Genomic DNA, 25,169 nt, shown 5'->3' with positions numbered 1-25,169 from the left:
ATATTGTATTGTATAACTGAGCTGGAAGGCACATTCCCTGCCCACAACAACACTACAGTCTAGAGGCTGTAAATAAATTTGATTCACTGACTGGTTGATTGACTCAGAGAGCAATGGAGGTTCTTGCCCTGGTCCGGAAAAGGGATCGTGGTTTTAGCGAATGGGGCGGGGCCTTCTGAAAACAGTCTTCTATGCCTCACCCCGGGATGCTGAACACCCCCCCCCCCCAATTCCCATCTCCCCTCTCCCCTCCTCCAACCCTCCCACCCAGAGGGGAGAAATTACACTTGGCGGGAGGCGTCAGTCAAGTACATTTCAGGAGCAAAATTTGTGTAACTGCAAATTTATTTTATGTCTCTAATGTCACTGAAAAGGTACAATTTATGAAAGCCAAAGTCTCATCCTGCTACATTAAAAAAAAACAGAGTTCCATAAAAAACGCTCCCCCCCACCCGCCTCAAACTCAGAGCGGGGGAGAGGACGATGAAACCCTCCGGTCTGGCACAACCTTGAATTCCACTCCACGGCGGACCAAGGCAACGCCCGGCGAGGCGCCCCGGGAAGCCCTCCACCGCCCGGTGAGGGGCAGGGGGAGAGGGGGAGACCCGAGGGAGCCGGAGCCAAGATGTTGAGGGTGGATTCCGAGCGGTGGCGACGACGAAACCTCCACCTTCACTGGACGCAGCAGCAGCGGCGAGAACCCGGGGCGGTGGATCGAGGGACTCAAGGCCCTTTGAGTGGAACACGGTAACAGGCGGGAGGGGTGGGGTGGGAGGAGGGAGAGACAGAACCGAGGGGGTGGGCGGCCACACAGCAGACTCGGGGTACAATGGGCATCGAAGGGCAGTGGACACACCGCACATGGCACTAATATTGCTACAATGCAAAACAACTCACGTCACGTCTTGGCGAATGGGATCGTTCACTCCTCCGCTGGTTCATAAACAGCTTGTGGTTTTCCTCAATGGTACCAGTGGGGGTTGGGGGTGGGAGGGGGGCCCAACCCATTCTTACCGTCAAACGACTCCTGGGATTAGAATGTTTGGAAGCCCCCTCCTCCCCGGGCACCCCCGGCCATCGCCGTGTGGCCACAGGGGTGGGAACGAAAGGGACAGCAGAACACCCCCGACCTGGGGTCAGAGCCACGGAGCCCAAGGCAAATATCCGAACCCCTTCGACTGACCGTAGGAGGGGAGAAGAGTGAAAGATGGGAGAAAAATTCCGAGCCGGGAGAGAGTTCTGCCGGGGAAACGGCCCCGTGGCGCTGTCCAGAAACCCAGGGGACAAGCTCACTGGAGGTCCGACGTCAGCATCTCTGCCCCAAAGCTTTTGGGAAAAGGGAATCGCTTCTGCTCTTTGGAGCAGAAGCCGGTCCCGGGGGCCTAGCCAGGGAAGTGCTGCCTCGGTCTCTAGCCCCCGCAGCTACTCTCCCACTCAACTGCACCTCGGTGCTCGCCCACGGCTCTGCTCGGCTCCGTCGGGGAGGAGGGAAACTGGCCCATCCCACCAGACCTCGGCCCGCGCACAGTCTGGCCGCCTGCCTGCCCGGGCCACGGGCGGAAAGATCTAGGGGCCGGAGGTGGAGGGCACCACCCACCCCGGGCACACGCGCTGCCGGAAACGGGACCGGACCCACCTTCCCGGCAGCCTCAGGCACGGTCCCAGATCCGTCGGAGAACGACCGGTCCACCGGTCCAGACGCCTTCCGGTGAGCTGGATCTGTGGGCTGGGCGGAGGCCTCTCCGAGGGGGGAACGAGGAGATTGACCATCGGTCCGAACGCCTACCGATGGATCGAGAGTCATCTCCTGGGCTGAGGCCGCGATGAGGAGGGGTACTAGCAATGCGCACACCAATGTGGACTCCGGGATAATGACGGCAACAGTAATTATATTAAAAAAAGAAATAATAATCATAGTAGTACTTGGATTATCGGGGTGGCTTCCATAGTGCTTCTGCACTACCTCTTTAAGCCTGAAGATTTAACAAGAGGAAAAAAATATATATATTGTAGATACAGATTTAGGACCCAAAGCCACTAACACGATCTGAGCGTTCGGCTTCTCCCCAGAGGCTCTTGGTAAAGAAGGAAAGGCAGTTCGCTCCGCGAGGCGGAAGCCAGGCAGCGGATGTGTGCCTATCAGCCCGAGGACCCGGACCTCTTCCACCCGACCCCGGGACCAGAAGGACACCTGATATTTCAGGTGCGAGATGGGGACCGATGCAGAAAGTTCCTCCAGACCCCATCCCTTGAGGTTTTGGGGTTTTTTTTAATCATTTTGGCAGAGGGTCTGAAGGCCAAACAAGGGGCCTTTCAACCTGCAGAGGAAGGAGATACATACACACAGAGGCAGCGGGGGTCAGCGAATGACGGCAGGAACCGGACACATCTCTCCAGGACCACCGGGTCTGGGGCCTGGCCGGTTTCCACCGCCCACCGGGTCCGCTTCAGCAGGCCTCCGGAGCCCCCCGGGGTTGGGGTCAGGTCGCCGGCCAGGCCGTGGCTACCATTATCTAAATATTCACATCATGCAACAGGCAGTTTCACACACTCCCCCAACTGAATCAGACCTGGGACTCGGAGTCAAGCCAGTAAATAAATACCTCACACGTACGGCAAACTCTAGTCTTCAAACAAACCCTTCCACCTTAGCAAAGCAGTCAGAGAGTAGCAACAACCAGTATCCGCTTCCCACTAATACACGGTCTCGTCTCCAGGGCTGGGATTGGCCCGCCTGCATTTCCGCTAGAGCACGGTCTCGTCTCCAAGGCCGGGACTGGCTCGACTGCATTTCTTGCCGCCTTCTTGGCTGAAAGGGCCGAGCCGAAGTCAAACCCGGGCCGGTCATCGAGTGCTTGAGGCCAGGATCCTAGGGTCGGCGGTACGGGACCCAAACGCGGCATCGAGGGGGCCGAAAGAGGGCCCGCGTGTCGCGGTGGCGGGACCGGCGGGGGTGCCTAAGTAGCGGAAATCCCATTTCCCAAACATTCCCACCAAAACAGTGCATTAACTAGGTAATGAAGCCGGATGGAAGGTGAACCAGAGAGCTGCGGTGATCACGTCCGTGACAGACTGCTACGCCGCCGCTCACGGCTCAAGGGTGGAAAGCACAGGCTCATGGATGGGAAACTTTAAGTAGCTGTGTTTATTGTTTTTCGGGATTTGCTTGCAAGAGACAGAAAGCTGTGACATTGAGTTAGGTGACAGTACAAGGTGGTTTTGCTAGAAGCCTTGTTCTTGGTGCTGTGCCTCTGACGTGTCCAGGAGTTACTAGTCCTACGATCAGATTTTGTTCATTCTTTTGCTTCTAGGAAAAGGGTTTCTTGAGGGAACAGCTTTACCTCCAACAACGACTCATTTGGGTCCAACTGGGTCACCTGGAATGAGAGCGGGACAGAGAGCGCGAGACACAGAGAGAGAGAGATCACGAGGGGTGAAGCATCAAAGGGCCAGTAGAAGGTGGAAGCTAGGACGGTCGCCCGCTGATCTCTGGGTGTTGCGAGGGGCCCCCCGGGCGCCACCCCAATGCCGGAGGAAGCAACGGTGATCCTTGCCGATCCGAGCAAGGACCGATCGTTATTTGTTGGCGAGTGCCCCGATTTTCTACAGCGCCCGGGGACCGCTGGCCACCTTCCACTCTCCCCTTGCCCTTCCCCGGGGTCCTGACTTCGTGCCAAGGGTAGAAAAGGGAATGCTGAGCGCCGCCCTCTCTACAAAATGGCTCCCGGACTGTTGCCTTCCAGCTCCGAGCCTGCTGGGAGACTGGGAGTGAGGAGAGAGGAAGGACAGATGGTAGGAGAGGAGAAACGGAGAAAAGATGGGATCAAGGATGGAGACGGGAGTCGGGGTGAGGGACGGTCTGAGCTGGGTCACTGCTGGGGACGGGTAAGGGACGGGGGAGGGTGAGGGGTGTCGGATGACCTGTGCTGGATCACCGGGGGAGAATCAGGGACGGACAGGGGGCAATCAAGGATGTCGGGCGGTCTGTTCCCAACCGTGAGGACTGGTATCCAGGAGGATAACGAGCATAAAGTTCCTCCCAGCGTCCTGGTGTCCCCACTGGAGACAGAATCCCGGGCTGGAAGGACCGAGGGGCTGAGCCAGGCTGATGTAACTACTTCTGGCCTTGTGTTGATGAAACAGAGGTTGGGGAGACGGGGGACAGTGATGCAGAGAAGCCCAATCTGGACAAGGATGGGCCCGGGCACCGACTGCATGATAACCGGCCCCCCTTCGGACCCACGACCGGTCACGGCCCAACTCCGCTGAGATGAGCTCTGGTCAAGAATCATTCCATAAATCCCGCTGGCCCACACTGGGGTTCATTCTCTGTCGCGGGGAACTGGCCCCCCACCAGCGGTAAGCGGATATCGGTTCGCTAGGCAGAGTCCGGTTCCCCTGTTGTGCAACGAGATGTCAGATTCCTGGCGGATTGGGGAATTCGGAGCATCGAGCGTTGAACCATGACGTAGATTCTTGTGGGAATCGTGTTTAGCTACCACGGGTGAATCCAGCAAAATCACTAGGTCAGATTTCGGGCCCACCAGCCTCAACAGGGGTTTCTAGCACTGATATTATTTGTGGCAATTAAGTCTATTGGAGCTGGGGGTCTGCGGAGCCAAGGTGGTGTTTACCGCTGCGGGAGATCGGCGCGGGGCCGTCAGCCAGGCGGTGATTACACCGTCGGCGGGGGGACGAGGGCGCCGCCTGCCGCTGCTTCTCTCGGGAGTCAGCGGTGGCGGAGGGGCGAGAGAGAGGGACGGGGGGCTCACAGGCTCACGGCTGGGACCCTCCGACACGTCCGACGGGCCGTGCCCCTCGGCCGAGGCGATTCCGGGCTCGGAAAAGGGAACGGCGGCCTCGGAAGGACCAGTCCACGGCTCTGGGTCCGGGAGCCGCCTGTCCGGGCCTGCGGCTTATTTCCTGCAGCTCCGTGCTGCTGCGGCTGCAGGTGCAGGGTGGGGAAAACCTAGGGGGCCATGCTGGGAGAGATCCAATGCCACGTAGGGACACACACACACAAGGAACACCTGAGACCCCAATCACATGCCGCCCCAAACGGATGTTCTTATCCGAGGGAAGGAGCGGACACGGTTCCAGCCCACAGATTTCATCCAAACACTGAAGCTTTGAACACGAGTTCAAAGCGCCGAGTCCTCCCTGCTACACGAAGACGTGCCTTTGTGATGTATTCTGATGTAGTTACTGATCCAATTACCGAAACAGCAGGGGACCGCTGCATCTTCTAGGTACCTGATGCGGCGCTTAGACTATCTTAAATGTTACCTAAAGCTCTTGTGTGGCCATTTTGATTTTCCATTTTGCCCAGCAAAAGCACGGAACCCCCGGTCTAGGAAGGATTTCTTCCCCTTGCTGGCGCAGAAGGGCCTGGTAATGCCAGCCCCCCCGGAGCGGGCCATTCCAAGCTGTCTCCCAGTGGAGGGGAGAAGCATCAGGACGGGGAAGTCAGTCAATCGTATTTATTGAGCGCTTATTCTGTGCACAGCACTGTACTAAGCACTGGGGAAAGTACCATATAACAGACATATTCCCTACCTAAGCCTTGTCGGGGGAAGGGGGGCGGCCCAGGGTTGGGGACCAGGAGGTAATTACTGGGCTCGTAGCCCCCCGATCCTCCTCAACCTCTCTCTCTCAACGAATGGGTGGCAAGAGTTGTACGTATTGTACGCTCTCAAGTGCTCAGCACAGCGGTCTGCACACGGTATGCACTCAGTGAATGCCACTGGTTGCCCCTGAGCCCTGGGCCCTCTGCATCCGTCAACTCTGTCCAACATGGCTTCCGCTGGGGACCGACGGGAACTGTTCCGTCCCGGTACCGGGTCACCCTGGCCTCTGAAACGGGGACCACCCAGAAAATTCAGGAAGAACTCCAGCGGGCTCGGGGGCAGTGGGCTGTACTAGCCCACCAGGTCCCGTGGCGAGACTGCCAAGCCACCCACCGAGCCCACACTGGCTCACCGAGGAGCCCCTCGCCAGCAAGGTTAAGGAGAGGTGATGAGGACCCCGCTCCCTCCCCACGCGAACCCCCGGCTGCCCGGTACAGCTCGGGCGGAGCCTGTTGTGGCTGCTCTTTCAGGGACACAGATTCTTTCCTGTTTGTTTAAGCTGTGGTGGGAACGGGCTAATTAGGAGGGTTTAAACAGTCTCCCCACAAGAACGGAGCAAACTGGTTCTGAATGATTAAGCAACGTCCCCGACGCACCGGCACAGGCCGAAAGGCACCGGGTCCTCGGCCCGGGCTCGGACGGTGGGAGGGGACACCGTCCGGGCCTCAGCTCGCTGGGGGCTCCGGATCCGGGAAGCACGGGGCCAGCCTCGCGTTGCCCGGCTGTCCGAGAGGCGCCTCTCCCTTACGGCTTCTCACGGACTCTCGGGACCAGACCCCTGGGTGCCGGGGGCGAGACGCGGCTCCAAGGGGTCGGAAGGGTGCGGTAGGTGCCGGGCGGGTCTGGGCACCGTGCCGGCCCCAGGCTCTTTGCCTGCGCTTCTCTGAACAGGCGCCGCATGCTCCAAGTTGGGAGGGTAGCTCCTCTGAAACCCCGATGGCCACCCCCACGGTGACTCCTGGCTCTACCTTCTCCCGGCTCCATTTCCCCCGGTCACGTTCCACCCCTACGGTCCGGAGCCGATGCGCCCTTCCCTTCTCCAGCCGGACGAACGGCCTAGGGCCGAGTTAAGGCAAATGATTTCATTTCCCCCCCCCCCCCCTCGAATCTGAGCTAGAACGGGCAGCTGTGAAGGCCCGCCCCCTCTAACAACCCAACTCTCCTCCCTTCCAGGGGTCCGGGGTGGGTCCCGAGGACAGTCCTCTTCGCTCAGTGGCCCCCCAAGGGCCGGGGGAGACGAGGCCTCAGAGCCCGACTCCACTCAACAGCCGAGAACGACGCCCCGAGCCCCGTCCGGCCCGGCGGGGACGTCGACCACGTGTGTGGGGGCGGCTGCGTGTGCGCGCGCTCTGAGAGCCTCCGGCTGTGGGTCGGCCCCCGCTTCTGTCCCCGAGAGGACTCAGGGTGGGATTGTGGTACGGAGTGTTTAACCCAGAACAACCTGACGACCTCGTATCTACCCCAGAGTTTACAACAGTGCCCGGCACCTAGTAAGCGCTTAACAAATACCACTGGAAAAAATAAACAGGTAAACGGACTAAGGGGTTGGGTGCCCGCTCCTGGAGCCACCTGTGGCGAGCCGGGTGGGGTCTCCGTCGGGGCGAAATCTCCCAGTTGTTACTGATCCCTTGGTTTTGGTGACAGTAAGATTACACGCCGGGAGGACGCAGAGGCAATCTGTGATTAGCTGGGTTCCACAAATGGAACGCAATGGGATGAAAGCAACATGTCTTAGTGGAGAGGGCATGGGCCTAGGAGTCAGAGGAACCGGGTTCTAATCCTGGCTCCGCCACTTGTCTGCTGCCTGACCTGCTCTGTGCCTCGGTCTCCCCATCTGTAAAATGGGGATTAAATCCTCCTCCCTCTACTTGGACTGGGAGCCCCAGGTGGGAGAAGGACTGTCCCCGATCTGAATATCTCGCATCTACCCCAGCGCTTAGTCCAGTGCCTGGCACACAGTAAGCACTTAAATACCATTATTATTATTATTATTATTACTTGGACTAAGGAGCCCCATGTGGGACGGGGCCGGGTCCAATCCGAATATCTTGCGTCGTTCCCCACTGCTTAGCACAGAGTTGGGCACGTAAGTGTTCGGTTAATACCACAGTAATAGTTGTTATACTACTCCTTCCGGCCCCAGCTGCGGGCCTGGGTCATGGGGCTGCCAGGAGGCAGACGCCAGCGGCGGCGCCGCACGCCGTTACAGGATGACCTGCAGCGGCACGTTCTCCCAGAGAGGAGGTGCTGGAAACGGGCAGTGGCGACAACCGAACTCCCGCCCTCCCTCACTGCCCTCCGAAAGCCTCCGCTTCTGAACGGGTTCCGGCGGGAGGCGGGGCAGGGGCCAGGCGCGGGCCGGAGACGGGCCAGAGGTGGCAAGACCCGCGGGGACCACGAGGCCCGGCTGTCATCACGAAGGCGGGGCTTCGGGCTGACGTGCTCTCTAAGCGCTTGGGTTTGCCGGTAACCTAAGACGGCTCCTACCAACCAGACGCTAATCCTGCAGCTGCAGGTGCCCGCACCCCAACCGCTCCGCACCCGGGGCCCGGGGCCGTGTTCAGCCGGGAAGGTCCCCGGTTTACAGCGCGACCTCCTTTCTGTACCGGGAAGAGTAGGGTACGCCAGACTCACGGTCCCCGGCACCGTGTCTCTGCCTCCCCACGCCGGGGCCCCGACAGTCTAGACCTACCACGCCCCTCCGCGCCCTTTGCCGCCTGGCACTCACGTCTCTGCGGGGGAAGGTGCTGAGCAGCTTGAACTCGTCCCAGGGGAACCCCTTGGAGGCGACGAAGTCGAAGACCACCTGCAGCTTGCTGCTGGCCAGGAAGCGCCGCTCCAGGAACTCTCCGCTGGGGGTCCGGATGCGGAGTTTGCTCACCGGCTCCGTGCTCTCCTCCCGGGGCTCCGGGGGCAGGGACTGCTCCAGGGAGAGTCGGATGGCCTGCGGAAGACAGACGCGCGTCAGGCTCCGGGCCCGGCCGGGGTCCACCGGCCTGAGGCGGAAAGGGCCTGCTGCCGTCTTGCTCCTGGACACCGAGAAGAAAGCCAACGTGCCCCCCTTCGGCGGGGCCCTGCCCCGCTCACCCCGAGAGGCTCCCGCGGTGGCCCAGTTGCGGAGTCAGCCGGGGGCTCGGCCCCTTCCCGAGCGCGTAGCTCAGCACGCGGGAAGGGCTGAACGAATGCAGTAACTGTGAACACCGTCCCCAGGGCCGGCTCTCACCGGACACCGGTGCTCGTGATCAACGGGGCTCAGTTGGGTCCAGTCGCCTCGCTGACTTCAGGCGGTCCCGAAACCCCTCCGGGTAGTCAACACGTCACCCCTCCCGTGCCGGCACCAACCACGTGCACCCCCTCATCCCGCCCTTTACCTCACTCACCCTGGACGGGCCCTAGGGGAATTGTAAACTCCTCGAGGGCAGAGACCGTGTCTACTACCTACTGTACCTTCCCAAGTACTCAGCCCAGCGCTCTTTTCACAGTAGACTAAGCTCCTCAAAGACGGGACCGCGTCCTCTGACTTTACTGTCCTTTTTTATTATGGCATCTGTTAAGCACTTACTATGTGCCTGGCATCGTATTAAGCACTGGGGGAGATACAAGGTTGGGCACAGTCCAAATCCTACCTGTTTTACAGGTGAGGTAACTGAGGCACAGAAAAGTGAAGTAACCTGCTCAAGCAGACAAGCAGTGGAGTCGGGATTAGAACCCAGGTCCTTCTGACTCCCAGGCCTGTGCCCTATCCTAATGGCCACGCTGCTTCTCTACTCTCCCAGGCAAGTGGCCGGGGCTCTGCACGGACCAAGCAATCAGTAAATACTACTGACTGATTGACTCGGGCAAGACTGCTGGAGAGACAAACGGGATGGAAACCACCTCTCCAAAAAACATTCTGTTACTAATGAACTCGGACGTCTGTGCACGCATAGACTCGAGCGCCGCAGCGGGTCCGACGGGACTTCTCCCGGGTCGCCTCACGCCCCAGCTCTGCCGGTTCTATCACGGTTCAGTTCGGAAGGGATTTCCACAGGTCTGCCGGCTGGCCGGCTTTCAGGAACTCCGACGACTAACGCCGGTAAAGTGCTCTTCTCGCTCTCCCTGCGGGCCCAGCACCAGCCAGACCGGGCAAGTTTGCTCGGATCACGGACTGCTCTCGCGGCCTAGCAGCTGTCTTCCGCTACCCTCTCAGCTGGATGCTAGAGGCTATCCCGAAGGCGGATGTACATAGGGCAGAAGGACAGAGGGACGCTGAGGCAGGGGGTTGGGGGAAAGTTGGGCTGGAGGGCCAGAGGGGCATTAGGACAGAGGGGTGGGGAGACAGGACAGAGGAGAAGGGGATGGCGAGATGGAAAGGAGGAGGGGCAGAGGGATGAAGGGAGAATCAGATCGTTTTGATCTGGGCTTGAGCACTTTCAACCTTTGCTCAGGCCTCCCTCCCTCACCGGGGAACACCTTCACTTGCCTTAACCACTCGCCCACCACCTCTCTGGCTCCTAAAAACGCACCTCATTCAAGAGATCTCCCCCACCGGCCCTCAGTCACTTTGCCTTCCCTTGCCCCGATCGACTCATTTGCCATTGACTGATCTATCCATCTATTTACAGCTCCTTCCGTGCTCTTTTAACCACTGTATGTTGGCCAACATGTGCCTGCTTGTCCTCCCTCACGCGACTGTAAACTCCCTGGGGGGCAGGGGCCGGGGCTTACGCTTCTTCCGTACATTCTTCCAGGAGCTAAGGGCCTGGTAGTTGCGGAATAGTGATGGCGGTGGAGTAAGTTGGGGGGGTTCCCAGACCCACACCATCTACCGGCCCTCAACTACTCCGGACCACCACGAGCTAGCCCCAATCCCATTTCCTCTCTCCGTCTTGACGCTCCTCTGGGTCGGCTCCTGGCCCCAGCTGGCTCTCGCCAATGCATCTCTCTGCTTCTTCAAGCCCCGTCTCTCAATCGGTCTTGGAACGGGGCTGGTCGCTCTAGGCACAAGGTTTCGGCTCGGTAGAGCTCGACAGGGCCGGTGTCCTTGTGCTTCCCCAGGTTGGCTTCCTCTGAATCACCACCTGCCTCCCTCCTTTCCATTCTGACGTTCTGTCACTCCAAACAACAGCAGATGCTATATTATTTACTGAACCCAATCGATTCTATTCCAGAAGAACCAAGGACAGTAGCTCGTTAGTGGCCCTACCCTGGTGTTCCCCGGCCTAGTCTGGGTTTTCTCCACCCTGCGACAATTCCCGCCCGAATGAACGCGCTTGGGGTCGACCGCGAGATGGGCCTCCGCGTCAGCTTATTTAGTTGACAGAACAAGGACGCTTGCTTGGTGAATGGAGCGACGGTGGGATTTCGGACGGGCTCCTCGGACAAAAGTCTCGTGTAGGCAAACGCTGTTTCAGAACGCTAGACTCTAGGTAACCTATGCTCTCCCAGCGCCGGCAGGGCCGGTAAACAGCACCAGGACCCTTTCTTTTGTTTGGCTAAACAAAAAGGACTTTTATCATTTCCATCATCGCAGTCTGCATTAAACGAGGAAACCGGTGTGATTTGGAAAGGGGAGACTGGTTGTGCAGCTTTTCTCGAGCGGATGAAAGGCAGAGGGGAAGATACAATGGGGCCGGGGAGGAATATTGTTTCGGGGTGTATATACAATTACATTTTCCAAGAAGAAGAGAAAAGGCACAGCTCGTTCGGAAAATTAAAGGGCAAGCGGGCAGATTTCAGTGTGTCTTATTGGTCTCGGGGGCGCAAACGTGCGGAAGCGACACTTCAGTCTCTAGGCCCGGGCCCCTCCCTGAAATAGCGTGGCTCAGTGGAAAGAGCACGGGCTTTGGAGTCAGAGGTCATGAGTTCGAATCCCGGCTCTGCCACTTGCCAGCTGTGTGACTGTGGGCAAGTCACTTAGCTTCTCTGTGCCTCAGTTCCCTCATCTGTAAAATGGGGATTAAGACTGTGAGCCCCACGTGGGACATCCTGATTCCCCTGTGTCTACCCCAGCGCTTAGAACAGTGCTCGGCACATAGTAAGCGCTTAACAAATACCAACATTATTATTATTAAATAAATCGGCAGAGTCCACAGAACCACCACCCCGTGCCACAGCGGGTGATTACTGGCCACGAGGCTCTGGCCGGGCTGGCCGGTGGGGGCTGCGGATTTGCGTCCTAGCCGGGGGCTCCACTGCTCCTTCCCGTGCAGGCAGGAAAGAAGGGAGAAGGAGGGGAAGCAGCACGGCCTAGTGGCTAGAGCACGGGCCTGGGAATCAGAAGGACCTGAGTCACCTAATCCCTACTCCACCACCTGTCTCCTGGGTGACCTTGGGAAAGTCACTTCACTTCTCTGTGCCTCAGTTCCCTCACCTGAAAAATGGGGATCACGACCGTGAGGGACGACCTGGACCGTGTCCGACCCGATTACCTTCTATCTACCCCGGTGCTTAGAACGGTGCCTGGTATATAGTGAGTACTTTACAAATATCACAACAAAAACCCAAAGAGTTCCGCCAGCAGCTAGGGGAGGAGGTAAGTCACCTGAGGAGGGAACTAATGCCCAGGGCGGGTTACATGTGCTTGGGGAGGGGGTGGGACAATAGGGTGACCTGGCCCGGGGAGAGAAGTCAGGGGCCCAGACTGTCAACACCAGACAGCCCGAACTGCAGTAAACCCCTCGTTTACTGGATGCGAGGGAGGCAAAGGGCTAAAGGAAGAGAAAGCTGGGGGCAGTGCTGGCCGGATTTCTGCCACTTCCCACATGGGAGCGGGAAAGGTTCCAGAGGGGACTCCGGATTCTCTTCCTTGTATGGCTCTGACGTGGCGGCCCCCAACCCCATGGACCAACGTCATTAGGAGGGCACATCGTGAGATCCGCCTACGGGCCGCTTCGATGTGACCGCACGGGGATGAATGCCAGTCTCTCCAAGGACCGGTTTGGGAACGGCAGGGACCTCTAAGATGCGTCCTCGGAAAGGGTCTACTCACCTCCCGCTCTTCCTCCTGCTCCTTCCTGATCTGCTCCAAGCGGAACTGTTCGGCGATTTCTCTTTCCTGCGCTTCCCTCTGGAAAAGAAGCGAAGGGAGAATGCAGACTTTAGGGAACGGGGTCAAAAATGAAAGCAAGTAACAATGCAAAGCAGGAATGGGGGCTCCAGATCCCAAATGGTCCTTCCTTCCCCTGCCCGCTGGTTCTCTGGGGACCAGCAAAGCGCTTAATAAATACAGATGACTGACAGAGTGTCGGAAGCCAGCTCCGGGTCTCGAACGGTATGGGTGACCGCCCCCTGGACCACCAGCTATGTGAACACCGTGGCTCCGCTGGCGGCAAAGAGTGTGGCCTAATGGATGGAGCCCGGGGAGACAGACCCCTGCATCCCCTGACTTCCGGAGGCGGGGGCGAAGGGGGCGGATACAACCACAGAGTCAAGTCCGGGACCAATATACATCCCTGGGATGCCGGGATTCTGTTCCCGCACCAGAATCCCCCCATCATGAAAACACGTGACCACAAGCGACACCCTCCTGGCTCCGCCCCACGGTCTGTCCGGCCCAGGACTCTGCTTTCGACAGCAGCACCGGGACCCTTGGGGGAACCAGGTGGGTGCTGGTCTTGCCCCTGGGGACCCACCCTCATGATTAGGGGTGGACTCTCTCCATCCCTGACCCCCATCTTTCCTCCTCTTCTCCCCTTCTCCTCCACTCCATCCCTCCTCCCCATTCCCAATCCTGGCTCAGAGCTGGAAGGCCACTGGTCCTGAGGCCATTTTATAGGAAGGAAAATATAACGTTCTGTCCTGGCTACTTGGCCAGGGCACACTGTCAAAGGTGGATTCGAATTTTATGACATCCGGGGTGGATGGGGGTGGTTCTAATCCTGGCTCTGCCACTTGCCTGTTGTAAGACCCTGGGCAAATCACTTGACTTCCCGGTTCCTCAGTTTCCTCATCTGTCAAATGTGGATTCGATACGTGTTATCCCTCCTACGTAGACCACAAGCCCCATGTGGAACAGGGTCTGTGTCCAACCTGGTTCTCCTGTATCTTCCCCAGCGCTTGGTACAAATGCTTGGCACGTGGTACGAGCTTGACAAATACAATCGATATTATTATCGTTACTAATAACGTTAGCTATGGAAAACCTACACACCGCCACAGTGAGGATGGCGAGGGTAGGGAGGGAGTCTGCCAGGTAGTTGGATCTCAGATCGATCCCATAATGGGGAGGTTTCGAGCAGCCGGGCCCCTGCCCCTTCCACAAAGGCTTTGCTTGCAGGACGGTGGCCGGGGGAGGGTCAGCACAGGGCCCGGTGGGGCGGGGGGCGAGCCGGGTGTGTGCACAGAGCCAGCCCTCACTCCTCACCTTGGCTCGGTCGGCCTCCAGAGAGAGGCGGTAGGCCTCGTCCTGCTCCCGCTTCACGCTCTCCCGGGCTTCGCGCTCATCCTGAAAAGCCAGCAGGCACCACATCAGCCACCCCACAGAAACCCAGTGATCACCGTACCCCTCCGCCCCCCAAACCGCCCGCCGGCCAGGGGGGCAGCCGCCCTCTGACCACTTGGCAGGTCGTCAGAGCCAGCCAAGCGCTGGGTGGCACGTGAGGGGTGTGCAGCCACTCGGAGCTCCCTGGACTCCACGTTCTGTTCCGTTGTCGGTTAGGGAGACTGACGGGTTTCCCCCTCCGCAACCCTCAGAGCCTTTTGGATCAATCAATCGATCAAAGGTATTATCTCCTCCGGTGGAATCCGTACACATTAGACTGAAAGCTCCTTGAGAGCCGGAACCGGGCCTTTTACTTAACAGTGAGTATTCCCACTCAGTACTGGGTACTCTGTACCTGGGGAAGCACCCAGTACAGTGCCCTGTGTAAAAAGCACGTGGTAGGCGCCCAGAGCGGGTGCCCAGCACAGCGCCTCCGCTCACGGTCGGCATCCGATACAGCACTCCGCATCCAGTCGAAACCCAACGGAGCATACGTGCCCTGGGTGGATCTGGTTGTGATGCTTTTTGTCCTTCTGGACACCCATCTTTATAGCTAGGAATGTCTCCCCAGGGAACCAGCACGGATGGTCGCCCACGGATCTGTCCGACCCACCCTGACCCGCCGGTGTTCCTGGCCTCCCGGCTCCCGGTGGGAACGGATTCCCTGGGCTCGCCCCTGCCGTCCGGTCTGACCCTGTCCCGCTCGGGCTCTAGAGGGGACCCCTCACCCCGGTGGTGGTGGCTACGTGGGGAACAGCAATCTTGTCTCTGATCTAAAACGATGAGCCCCACGTGGGACAGGGACTGTGACCGACTCAATTTGCTTGTAACCACCCCACCGCTTAGTACGGTACCAGATGGTAGGCGCTTAAGAAATACCACTGTAATAGCACTATTATTACCATCCACCCCTTCCTTAGCCTGACTCCCATCTTGTCCCTTTCCCAGCTGGCATCTGTCCGACAAACAGAGTCCAGAGACATCTAACGGCCGCTCTCTCGGCCTCTCCCTCCTCCTACTCTTCCATCCTCCCCTCTGCTGGTGCTCCTCCCGGCCTGGGCCGGCCCCAGGGTTCCCGGGGCGGCGGGAAGAGCTAGCGAGGTCGGCCCCTCCGGCGTGGGCCCGGAGGTGATCTCGGGGGCGACTCCTCTGGATCGCTCCACGGCCCGTAAAAAGCAGTGATCTACAGGCAAGGTGGCCTATTCGATCCACGTCGGGAGAGGGAATACGGAAATGGCAGAAGCCGGGATATTCTATTAGATGATGCTTCTACCAGGACTGAGCTGGCATGTTCGGCACGGGTTTCTCAAAACCATCTTGACTGGAGCTGTCCATTACGGACCCAGAGAGAAATAACGACGCTGCCAATTACGGTGCTGTTGATGGGCTTAGTCTCTGCCAGGCACCGTGGAACTTCGGGTTAGGGTCAAGCTGGTGTAGGATCCGAGTCTCCCGGTGGCATCTGAGAGGGCTTCGCAATCGTGGAGCCTCTGCCTGGGCACTCAGGGATTCCACGTAACCGCCCGCCAGCCACGAAACAGAGAGAGAAATCCGTTCAAAAGGCGAGTAGGTAAACCTCTGGGCCTGCAGGCAAACCTGGCTGGAAACAGTAAATAGCTCGGCAACTGCATATCCAAATAACCCCCCGCTTATCCTGGGACAAAGTAGCGGGGACCCAGTGGCTTCTTTTCTCTGGATCGGGGATGTTGCCACTTGAAACGCTTCTGAGGAGGGGCTGAGCTCTTTTTCTTCCTATTACGTCGCACGAATAAACTAGTCAAGAGGCAGTCTGGCAGAACCACGAAGATTTGCTCCATCACAGTTATGCCCTAGTCCACACGCAGCGAGCATCCCCAGTCGCCGGGTTCTAGGCCGGGGAGGGCGTTGAGAACTCTCCCCACCTTGAAGAGCGAGGGGGGGTCGACGTCATTGCAAAAAAGCCTGGGCCTCTCCGACGTCTCCCTCCGGATGGTCTCCTCTGGGCCCGATCCCAGCAGGGTTAGCCACGGCACCTGGGCGGACCCTAAAGCGGACGGCGATGGCGGCGCGGCTGGGGATGGAATGGAGACGCTGGCCGGTCTCTGGGACCCCGACATCTCCAGGGCAGGGCGGGGAAGTGGTCCTGGGAGTGTGTTGCAGGGGGACACACACCTGACACTAGCAAAGCACTCGTGTCCTGCTGAAAGGGGAGAGTTTGGCTCCGCGAAGCGGGGTGGCCTAGTGGACGGAGGACAGGCCCGGGAGTCGGAAGGACCTGGGTTCTAATCCCAGCTCTGCCACTTGCCTGCTGGGTGACCTTAGGCGAGTCACTTCCCTTCTGTGAGCCATAGCTACCTCAGCTGTAAAATGGGGAGTAAGACTGCGAGCCCCATGTGGGACTGGGACTGTGTCCAACCTGATTTGCTTGTATCCTCCCCAGGGCTTAGAACAGTGCCAAGCACACAGTAAGCACTTAACAAATGCCACAGTATATATATATATTCAAAGAGACGTGAAATCCATGGGCCCGGGGCCTCTGAAGTAAACCCTCCTACCCTGCTGCCTCCCAGGGACTCCCTGAGAACGTGAGTCAGGATGGTCAGGGCAGGCCAGGCCGGGGAGAGCAGGAGGGGCGGGGAGAGGGAAGGCCGTGAGGGCAAAGGAGCCGCTGTGGCCCCGCTGCGGCCTCCGCTTTGAGCGGAACTCCAGGCCCGGGGCCCAGCAACGACCAGACCGGGGAGCGTCTGGGCGGCCCGGTTTCGGGAGGAGAGGGAGAGAGAGAGCCGGTGGGGCCAGAAACTGTTTGCTGTGAGGCTCCTGACAGCTATCTCGTTTAACTCCTTAAGTGCAATAAACATCTCCGGCCCACGGGCAGAGCTGTGAATGAGTGTTTTAGCACGCAAGCGGCGAAGCAGCGCCTTCCTCATCGCAGGGGTGGCGGGGGGGCCGGCCCCGCCAGGAGCTAAATCCCGGGCTGGACCAGCGTTCCGGGGTCTCCTGAGAGTTCCCGGAAACCGGTTCCCCGGGCCAGAACCCTCCACATGCGGCGCACAGAATCTGTCTCGCTTAGCCCTGCTCGGGTCCGCCGAGCCATTGGGCACAGTCCGGAGCCCGTTCCCGGGAGGGAGGACGCATCGTCACCCCAGGCAGAGGCCCGCCCGGTTCCGGAATTGGCTGCCGGTCCCTCCCCGCCTGGGTGTCCCCACCCTCCCCCCCCAGGCGTTCTCCGCTCTGAGGAGGGTGGGACTTGGGGGTAAAGCTTGTCTGGCCATGGCTGGCTCCACACCCGTGTCCCCCCGGGAGTTCCGCTCAGCTTGGGGGTGCTGGCCGGGAGACCGCGAAGCACCAACGCAGATTTTGGGCCCGACCGGTGGCCCGGCGTGGCCGTGACTCTGGCGTCCCTGCAGAGTCCCTGCAACTACCGTCCTGTGTCTGGGTGCCGGGAGACAGGCTGGGCTCGGGAAGAGACCCGGGTTCCCCAACGGAATCGAAATGAAAAGAGGCATAAATTGCGGTATTTCATTAAGGGCTTACTACGTGCCAAGCACTACAGTGACCGTCCCCGTCCCACGTGGGGGTGACGGTCTAAGTCGGAGGGAGAACAGGTATTTAATTCCCATCGCTAAAACCGAGTCTGTGGGTGCCAAGCCCTCTACTGGGTCCCTAGCCCGTGCAGAGGACTCGGGGGGCGGATTCAGAGTAGGGAAAGCGACTCCCTTCTGGCCCGGGGGGACCTCGCGCGTCACCGTCTCCGGGCGCGTTCCGCCTGCTCCGTCGGACCGGCGAGGCGCATCCTCCGCCCGCCCCCACGAGGAGCCGCCCGGTCAGCCCCGGTCCCCCACGCCCGACGAGGATGGGTGGGGCCCGCTGCCGGGGGCGTCCTCACAGTAATGAACTCCGACAGCCGGGATTAAGCCTAGGCCGCGCTACGCGGGGAGTGCCAACGGGTGCCGCCGTCCCCCGGCAGCTCCGCCCTGGATGAGCTTGTCAAAGAGGGTTACTGTGATCCTCGCGGGGACCCCACCGTGGGCCACGGCCAGCAAGCTGCGTGCGCTCAGGGGGCAGGGAGGTGGAGAGGGAGGGAGGGAAAGGACGGGGTGAGGGGAGGAAGGGGAGAGAGGAAGTGAGGGAGAGAAAGAGGGGGAGGGAGGGAGACAGAGAGATAAGGAGAGACAGAGAGATAAGGAGAGACAAGGGGAGAGGCTCAGAGCAGGTTGGCTGAGCTGCAGGGCCACGGTTTAAGGTGAAATCTCTCCTCGTTAGTTTCACATGTGCCAGATTGGGCGTCTTTCCCTTAGTGCCAAGCAAGAATGAAACGATCATTCAACGGGCAAGCTACGAGCCAATAAGTGCAAACAGAGGCTGTGGACATGACTTGTTAACACTGTAAAAAGTGTTAAGCACACACAAGCCGACATGCTAAATTATGGCAAACGGTTCTGACTTCTGACAAGCCGACGGGATATACGGACCATCGGGGGGGGGGGGGGGGGGCTACGGCCTTTCACTCTCGCTCCAAGCGGAGGACCCCTTTTAAATGGGGGAGGGGGGCCTCTGGGGGCTGAGGGAGAAGGGGCAGAGGAGAGTGGGCCGCAGAGCCAGTCCGGGGAGTAGCGCCGGGGGAGAAGCACGTCAACTGGGAAATGGGACCTCAGATCCTGCCCACTCCCAATCGCCACTTCTCCTCCAACACCCCCGGACCCGTTGTTCTGCCCCATCCCGAGAGGTCTGGGGGGGGGGGGCTCTTCGGCCCTGGCTTTCATTCAGTCGTATTTATTAAGCGCTTACTGTGTGCAGAGCACTGTGCTAAGCACCTCGGGCTACCGGGGGAGGGCTGCCCGCTCCCCGCCTCCGAGGGCTTCCTGGCAACCCCGTCCCAGCCTGCATTGGAAGCAGGGCAGCCCAGGTGCCCGGCTCACCAATTCCCGACGATACGCCTCCTCCCCGAGCCCCAGGGGAGGCGGAGCAACACTAAGGCAGTGTGGCTCAGTGGTGCAACCTGGGGGCTGTGAATGCGTCCCCCAACTCCCCGCTCCCACAGTATCCCTCCCAAGAGTGGCCCTGAGACCCTTGGAGGGGCAGGACCGTGTCTAGGACCACCTCCAATATGGACCACGAGTCACTGGGAAACAGGGCAGGAATTCTGCTATTCAATCTCCCCTCTTTAGAAATCTCGTCGTCGGCTCACGGCTCTACTGGGGCCCTCGCTGGGTGCACAGCGCTGCCCTGGGTGTTTTGGAACGGGCGCTTCAGACAGGTAGGTTGACAGCGAAGGGCCACGAGGAGGTCGACTATGGAGGAGTAAAGGAATCAAGCTAGAGAGAAGGGGGGAGAAGCCACGCAACAAACCATTCAGAGTTCTGAGGGAGATCTCTGCTGACCGATGCAAAAGGAAGGGGAAGTTTGAAGACTAACCACTTCTAGCACTGACCAAACCTGTCCACCCACCACAGTGATTGCGGCGGACACTGTTCCTGTCGGCGAACACTGTTCCTGACCGGCGCCCAGTCCCCGCCAGGAACAAAATGCAATTTGCGAGGAGCAGAGCTCTCGGCCTGTCTCGTAAGGAAATTTTCAAGCACAATGGGGTCTTGGTCTAGCCAGGCGGTTGGAGGGCGGCGAGGAAAAAGTGTCTCAGTAATTGGAGTTCTGTTCTCAATCGGGTGGCCGCCTCCGGCAGTAACGAGCAAGAGGCCTAGCTCCATTTCTTTTTCTTCTCTTGCAGGTTCCCCAGCCCCTAGCATGCCGCCCCGTGCGTGGGACGCGCAGAGTCCGGCGCTCTGCACACAGTAGGGGGGGGTCCAGTACAGTGCTCTGCACATAGCAGGTGCCCAGCCCCGCTCTCGGTACACATTAGGCGCCCAGTCCAGCTTTCTGCACACAGTCGGTGCCCAGCACACTGCTCTACCCACAGTAGATGCTCAGAACAGCTCTCCTGCCCGCAGAACACTGCCCTCTCCACAGTAAATTCTCAATAAACGCAGGCACCGCTGGCATCGTCATCCCCTTTTCCCATCCCGGGCTAAAACGAGTTGAGGATGGCGAGCTAAAGTGAAGGCGATAAATGGATTCGCTTAGGAACTCAGTGACTTCCTACCTGCGCCCCTCTCCTCTCTTTCAGGAGTCACTGCTTCCCCGGATGGCCTTCCTCCTCCTTCACCCCCCTGGTGGGCCACGCGCCCCACCTTGCCTCCCGCGCAGGCGGGATGGCCACCTGAGTCCTGGGGAGGATGGGTCAGATCCCGGTTGTCCCCTCTTGTCCACCGTGGGCCCCCCTTCCGCTGGGAGCAAGTCCCAGTTGGCACCCCGGCTGGCCGACCCAAACCACCATGGCCAGTGAGGAAGAAGGGCAGAGGTAAGAGAAATCCCAGCTGCTGCTGCTCCCGCTGTCCCTCCCCACCAGGCCCTGCACCGGTTCCTGCTAAAATTCCACCTATTTCTACAGCCGCCTAAGCTGTTCTCCTGCCCGCCGGTCTCGCGTCCCTCAAGGGCAGCGGGGTTAGAGGGCATGGCAGGTGCCCGGAAGCAGGGGCTCGGCGAGAGGGGAAGTGGAACGCAGAATCCTGGGGCTCCAGAACCCCCCGGGCACATGGGCTGAGCTGCCCCAGACGGCACCGGCCCGACCCTGGCGGCCTTTCCGTCTTCAAGATCAGCACCCCAGGGAGACAGGCTTCCTCCTCCCTCCTCCTCTTCCTCCCTACGAGGCTCTGTTTGAGGGAGGGCCGTCTAAGACAAGGGCCTGCCCCGCCCGGCTCACGTGAGTCACGTGAACCACGGGAAAGTGGGGTTCCCAGATGCCGAGAGGAAGCTCGCTCCTCCGGCACCGTTCCCGCTGAGCCTCCGTGCCGAGCGGTTGCGGGAAGCGGGCCGCGGGCCCCCGGCCCCGCCGCGATCTGCCTCTGAAAGGTTGGCCGCCTCAACGCCGGCCGACCGGCCGCGTGCTCCCCGGGAACAAGAGCCTTCTTTGTTTGTCTTTCTGCGGTGACATGTTGCTGGTGTGTTAAGAAAACAGTAACAGAAACCGGAATCTGGGCTCCGTTCCCTATTGTCCGGCCTGAAAAGAGCCGTAGGTCTCGCTCCCTCGCAAGGAGGCCGGGGCGGGATGGCGATGACGAGCCCAGAGAGAGACGGAGGCTCCCGGCCCCGGCGCGTGCGGGGTCCCCGCGGGAGCGTGTCTCCGATCTCAAGGCCGAGGCTCCCCGAGAGGCACCGGCAGCGCCCGCGGCAGGACACGCGCCACCCACCGCTCCGCCTCTCCTAATGCCGCCAGTGAGGATGGGGTTCCCTCGGGGCAGGAGCGGGGCTGCACGCCCCCACCGAGTTTTGGGGCCCCAGATTCCGGTTCTGGAGGATTCCAGGAAGCGGAGCCGGGGCCCAGACGCCCCCTCCTCGGGACTGCGTAGGTCTCACCTTTGGTCGCGGATGCCTCCGGACTCGGGAGGCCTCTCCGGCTCCAGCCGGGACTTGGGGCCGAGCAGTCCTAACTAAGGGGAACCCCGACCCCTCCCTCTGGGAGCGGAGCCGCTCGAGAGGCAAGAGCTGACTCCCCAAAGGGAAACCAAGGGAAACCCGATGGGCTCCTCTCTGGGCTGGCTGGGTGGAAACAGAAGGGATCAACCCAGGAGGCCTGGTTCGCCTCGGTGACCGGGGCTTAGGGGTTGGCGGGGGAGTGGACCCCCAGGAGGGTCGGGGTGTGCGGCCTCGACAAGCCCAAAGGAGAAGGCCGTCCAACCGGGAGCTTCCAGGTGCTGTTGAGTAGCACGGTCCCTAATAGAGTCATGGCTGCTTTGGCACAGCCTCTGGCCAGGGAGCCTCTCCCATAATCCTCCCAGTCCGGTGAGCGACGGAGAAACCGAGGGTGGAAAGGTTAGTAAACACTCCTGGCCACGAGAGAGCGGCTCTATTATTAAGAGAATTTAAGATGACGTTTACTTAATAAAGGCTTCATCTAGCCAAGCTCCCACGCCATGCCCGCTCGCCAGGGAAGCCGCGGGCCGGAACCGAGTACGACGGGACGAAACGAGAGCCGCAGCGTCCGCGCCGTGAAGGGGAGTCCTCCCGGCCCGCGGCCTAAATCTGCATCGAGCGGGAAGCCCGAGCCGGAGCCTTTTGCAGAGTCTCTTTTGGGGAGACCATTCCCACTTGCAAACGGAAACTTCTCTGAGCTCCATCCTTCGAGGCGGGAGGACAGACCCCGGAGAGCCCATGAAGGGCCCCAGAGAGTCCTTCCCGCTCCAGAGAGAGACCCCTCCTTAGGAAGAGACCTCCCTGTGACCGGAATGAAAACTTGCGCTCGAAAAATGGAAATCCTTACAGCTTGCCGTTAAAATGCAATCAAAAATTCAATTATATCGCTCCTCGGGTTTTTCCCGTTACCCTCATATTAAAATCTGTGCTCAGCATTAAAGGAATTAAAGTCAATTTCTTTACCAGCGAGCTAGGGGAAGCCCAAATTAAGAGAAAAGAATGAATGGGGACATATGCATGCAGACAGTGTGCTTTCAGATTATTATATAGCGTAATCAGTAAATCTGGGACTAATGAGACACAAGATTTAAACGGCTGAAGAGCATGTTTAGTGAATTATTGTCAATCAATGTCTGTGCGGCAGGATCACAATAATCTTGAATGGCAACACACCTATTATTACAAATTCCTAACTAAGCACTTCATTACTTCAAAATGTCACTGTCAATTTTGAGAGTAACAGATAAACATGTCTTGCTACAGACGTGACTGCCCCTTCTTCGGTGGGACTGAAACGCCGGCTCTTTTGGGAGACTCCCCGGCACGGCTCTCGGGCCGTCGCCGGCCTCCCCGACCCCGGGTCTCCCTCGGGGCGGCCCAGGTCCGGGCTGTCGGCTGGCCGGCCTCCTCCGGGGACTTCTTCCGAGTCTACGCGTGGCCCGCTGGTATCCACCCCCAGCCACCACCCCGGTCCTTGCGGATTCCCGACGATCTGTGGCACCGGGGTCGACAACCCGTTCCTTAAGCCCTGGCTCACCCGTCTCTCCTTGTCCCTCCTGTCACCGTTAGTATATGACTGTGGTGTCCGTCTGACTGCTCAGTCCATGCAACTGATGGTTTGCCTGGGGGCACCGGGGCCGCAAGGAGTGTAAAGCAGCGCCCACGTGGTCTCGTATGCCACGCCGGCAGCAGGGTGGTCCGGCCGAGAGTCAGGAAAGGATCGAGGGTTTGCCGCCGCCGCCGCCTGGAGTACGGCTACCGGGAGCCGGGTGTTGAGGAATAGGCGTTAATGTCTCTGCCCCAATCAGGACCTGAGCTTGGGAAGGCAGAGGCCCGGGCTGAGTGAGCACACTCGTTCTGGGTGAGACGGGCCCATGTTTGAAGGGTGACCTCGCTGCACGGGATGGAGTGTTCCCTTCTAAGCAATTCACTGAAGCCGGGAGATCGAGGAAAGGGGAAGCGGAAGTACAAACCCGGAGCGGCCGCCTCCCACCGGTGCCCGGGACAGGACTGGGCCGGTTGCCCCCTTCGTTGCAGCGGTAGGGGTGGGCAGAGACTGAGACCCCACGTGATCGAGGACCCTCGGGGACCAGCCCTGGGGAGGAGGAGCACTGTGGCCCTCTGTAACCAAGGACTGTTTACCCGGGGCAGCCTGGAGCAGCGAGGAGTCTTTGCGCCCACCTCGGAACTCCTGGTATACCATCCTCAGCCAATTAACCAATCAAACCATCAATCGATAAATCGAGAGCACTGTACTAGGCCCGCCACGCTGCGATGCCGACGTGCCGACCGTGCGCCGGCCTGCTGTTTGCGGTCGGCTGCCTGTGAGCCGCTCCCTAATTCAGTCTTCCCCGATTCTGACCGAGCCCCGGGTGGGCGGGGTAACATCTGGGCCGACTGCGGGTATCTACGCCAGCGCCCGGCGTGGTGCCGGATACAGAGCGGGCACTCAGCCGACGCCGGGGCCGCGGGCCGAATGAAAACCCGTGCCCGAGGCCCGGCAGGCTGAGTGCTGACTAGGAGGTCCCATCGTCCGGCCCCAGAGTCTTCCACGAGCCCCCGGGAGGCCTGCAGTGGCCTCTGACCATACCTCGTCCTTTATGTCTTCCTGCTGCTGGGCGGTGAAGATTTCCACGGCTGCCATGAGCCTCATCATCAGCTCATCCACGGCTGTGTTTCCTAGCAACGCAGAGAGGAAGCCGAACTCGATATTATTAAAGTTATTAAAAAAATGGAAAGTCATTCCGGAATTAATCAGAAAGGAATAACTAGTGTTTAAAAAAAGTGCAGATTAGAAGGCTAATATCTAATTAGAATATTTTTAATTTGTCTTCTCACTGAAAAGTTTTCAGTGGCCCCCGGAAAAACCCAGGCAGAGCAGCGGAGGATGGGGGGGATTTCCGAACATCTGGATGAGAGTATCTGCTGGGTGGGGGGGGACAGGGTGACCGCTCGCTCCTGTTGCAAAAGAAACTTTGAGCACCACGATGACCATTGACCAATAATCGATATCCGAGTGATTTTTTTCAAGAGCCTGGGCGTCGGAGGGCCTGAGTTCTAGTCCCAACTCTGTCGCTGACCTGCTGTGTGACCTCGGGCAAGATGCTTAACTTCTCCGTGCCTCAGTTTCCCCACCTGTAGAATGGGAAGTAAATGCCTGATCTCCCTCCAGCTTAGACTGTGAGCTCCAGGTGAGACAGGAACGACATCCTACCTGATTGTCTTGCATATACCCCAGTGCCCGGTATCAGGCTCGGCACACAGGAAGCACTTGGCAAATATCACAATTATTGCTTAGTTTTCAAGCTTCCAAAGCAGACGACTCAGTGATGAGAATTCACTGGCTAGCAACTTCTTCCTTAAGTTCAGGCCCCGTGTTTCCAGGGCTGTCAAAGAACAGTGGGCTGAGGAGGCTTTTTTCATGAGATCACCGGCTCAGTGGAAAGAGCCTGGACTTTGGAGTCAGAGGAGAGGTGTTCGACTCCCGGCTCTGCCACTTGTCAGCTGTGTGACTGTGGGCGAGTCACTTCGCTTCTCTGTGCCTCAGGTACCTCATCTGTAAAATGGGGATTAACCGTGAGCCTCACGTGGGACGACCTGATTACCCTGTATCTTCCCCAGCGCTTAGAACAGTG

General features: G+C 59.4%; 1 protein-coding gene across 2 annotated transcripts in view; it reads right to left on the bottom strand.

Annotated features, from left to right (window-relative positions):
• Nucleotides 1-3,120: 3,120 nt before the first annotated feature.
• Nucleotides 3,121-25,169, bottom strand: part of FAF1 (Fas associated factor 1) — a 138,152-nt gene continuing 116,103 nt past the window's right edge. For both annotated transcript variants that reach the window (XM_029083128.2, XM_039914729.1), the window contains exons 15-19: nucleotides 24,125-24,213; nucleotides 13,972-14,052; nucleotides 12,598-12,675; nucleotides 8,356-8,571; nucleotides 3,121-3,377 (exon numbers count right to left, since the gene is read on the bottom strand). In XM_029083128.2, the coding sequence (XP_028938961.2) occupies nucleotides 3,294-3,377; nucleotides 8,356-8,571; nucleotides 12,598-12,675; nucleotides 13,972-14,052; nucleotides 24,125-24,213 (548 nt within the window). In that variant the 3' untranslated portion in view covers nucleotides 3,121-3,293. The remainder of the gene's footprint in view (nucleotides 3,378-8,355; nucleotides 8,572-12,597; nucleotides 12,676-13,971; nucleotides 14,053-24,124; nucleotides 24,214-25,169) is intronic.

This window comes from Ornithorhynchus anatinus, chromosome 18 (genome assembly GCF_004115215.2).
Source record: "Ornithorhynchus anatinus isolate Pmale09 chromosome 18, mOrnAna1.pri.v4, whole genome shotgun sequence".
NCBI lineage: Eukaryota > Metazoa > Chordata > Mammalia > Monotremata > Ornithorhynchidae > Ornithorhynchus > Ornithorhynchus anatinus.
The sequence above is the reverse complement of the archived record's forward strand: the minus strand, read 5'-3'. Positions and strand labels throughout refer to the sequence as shown.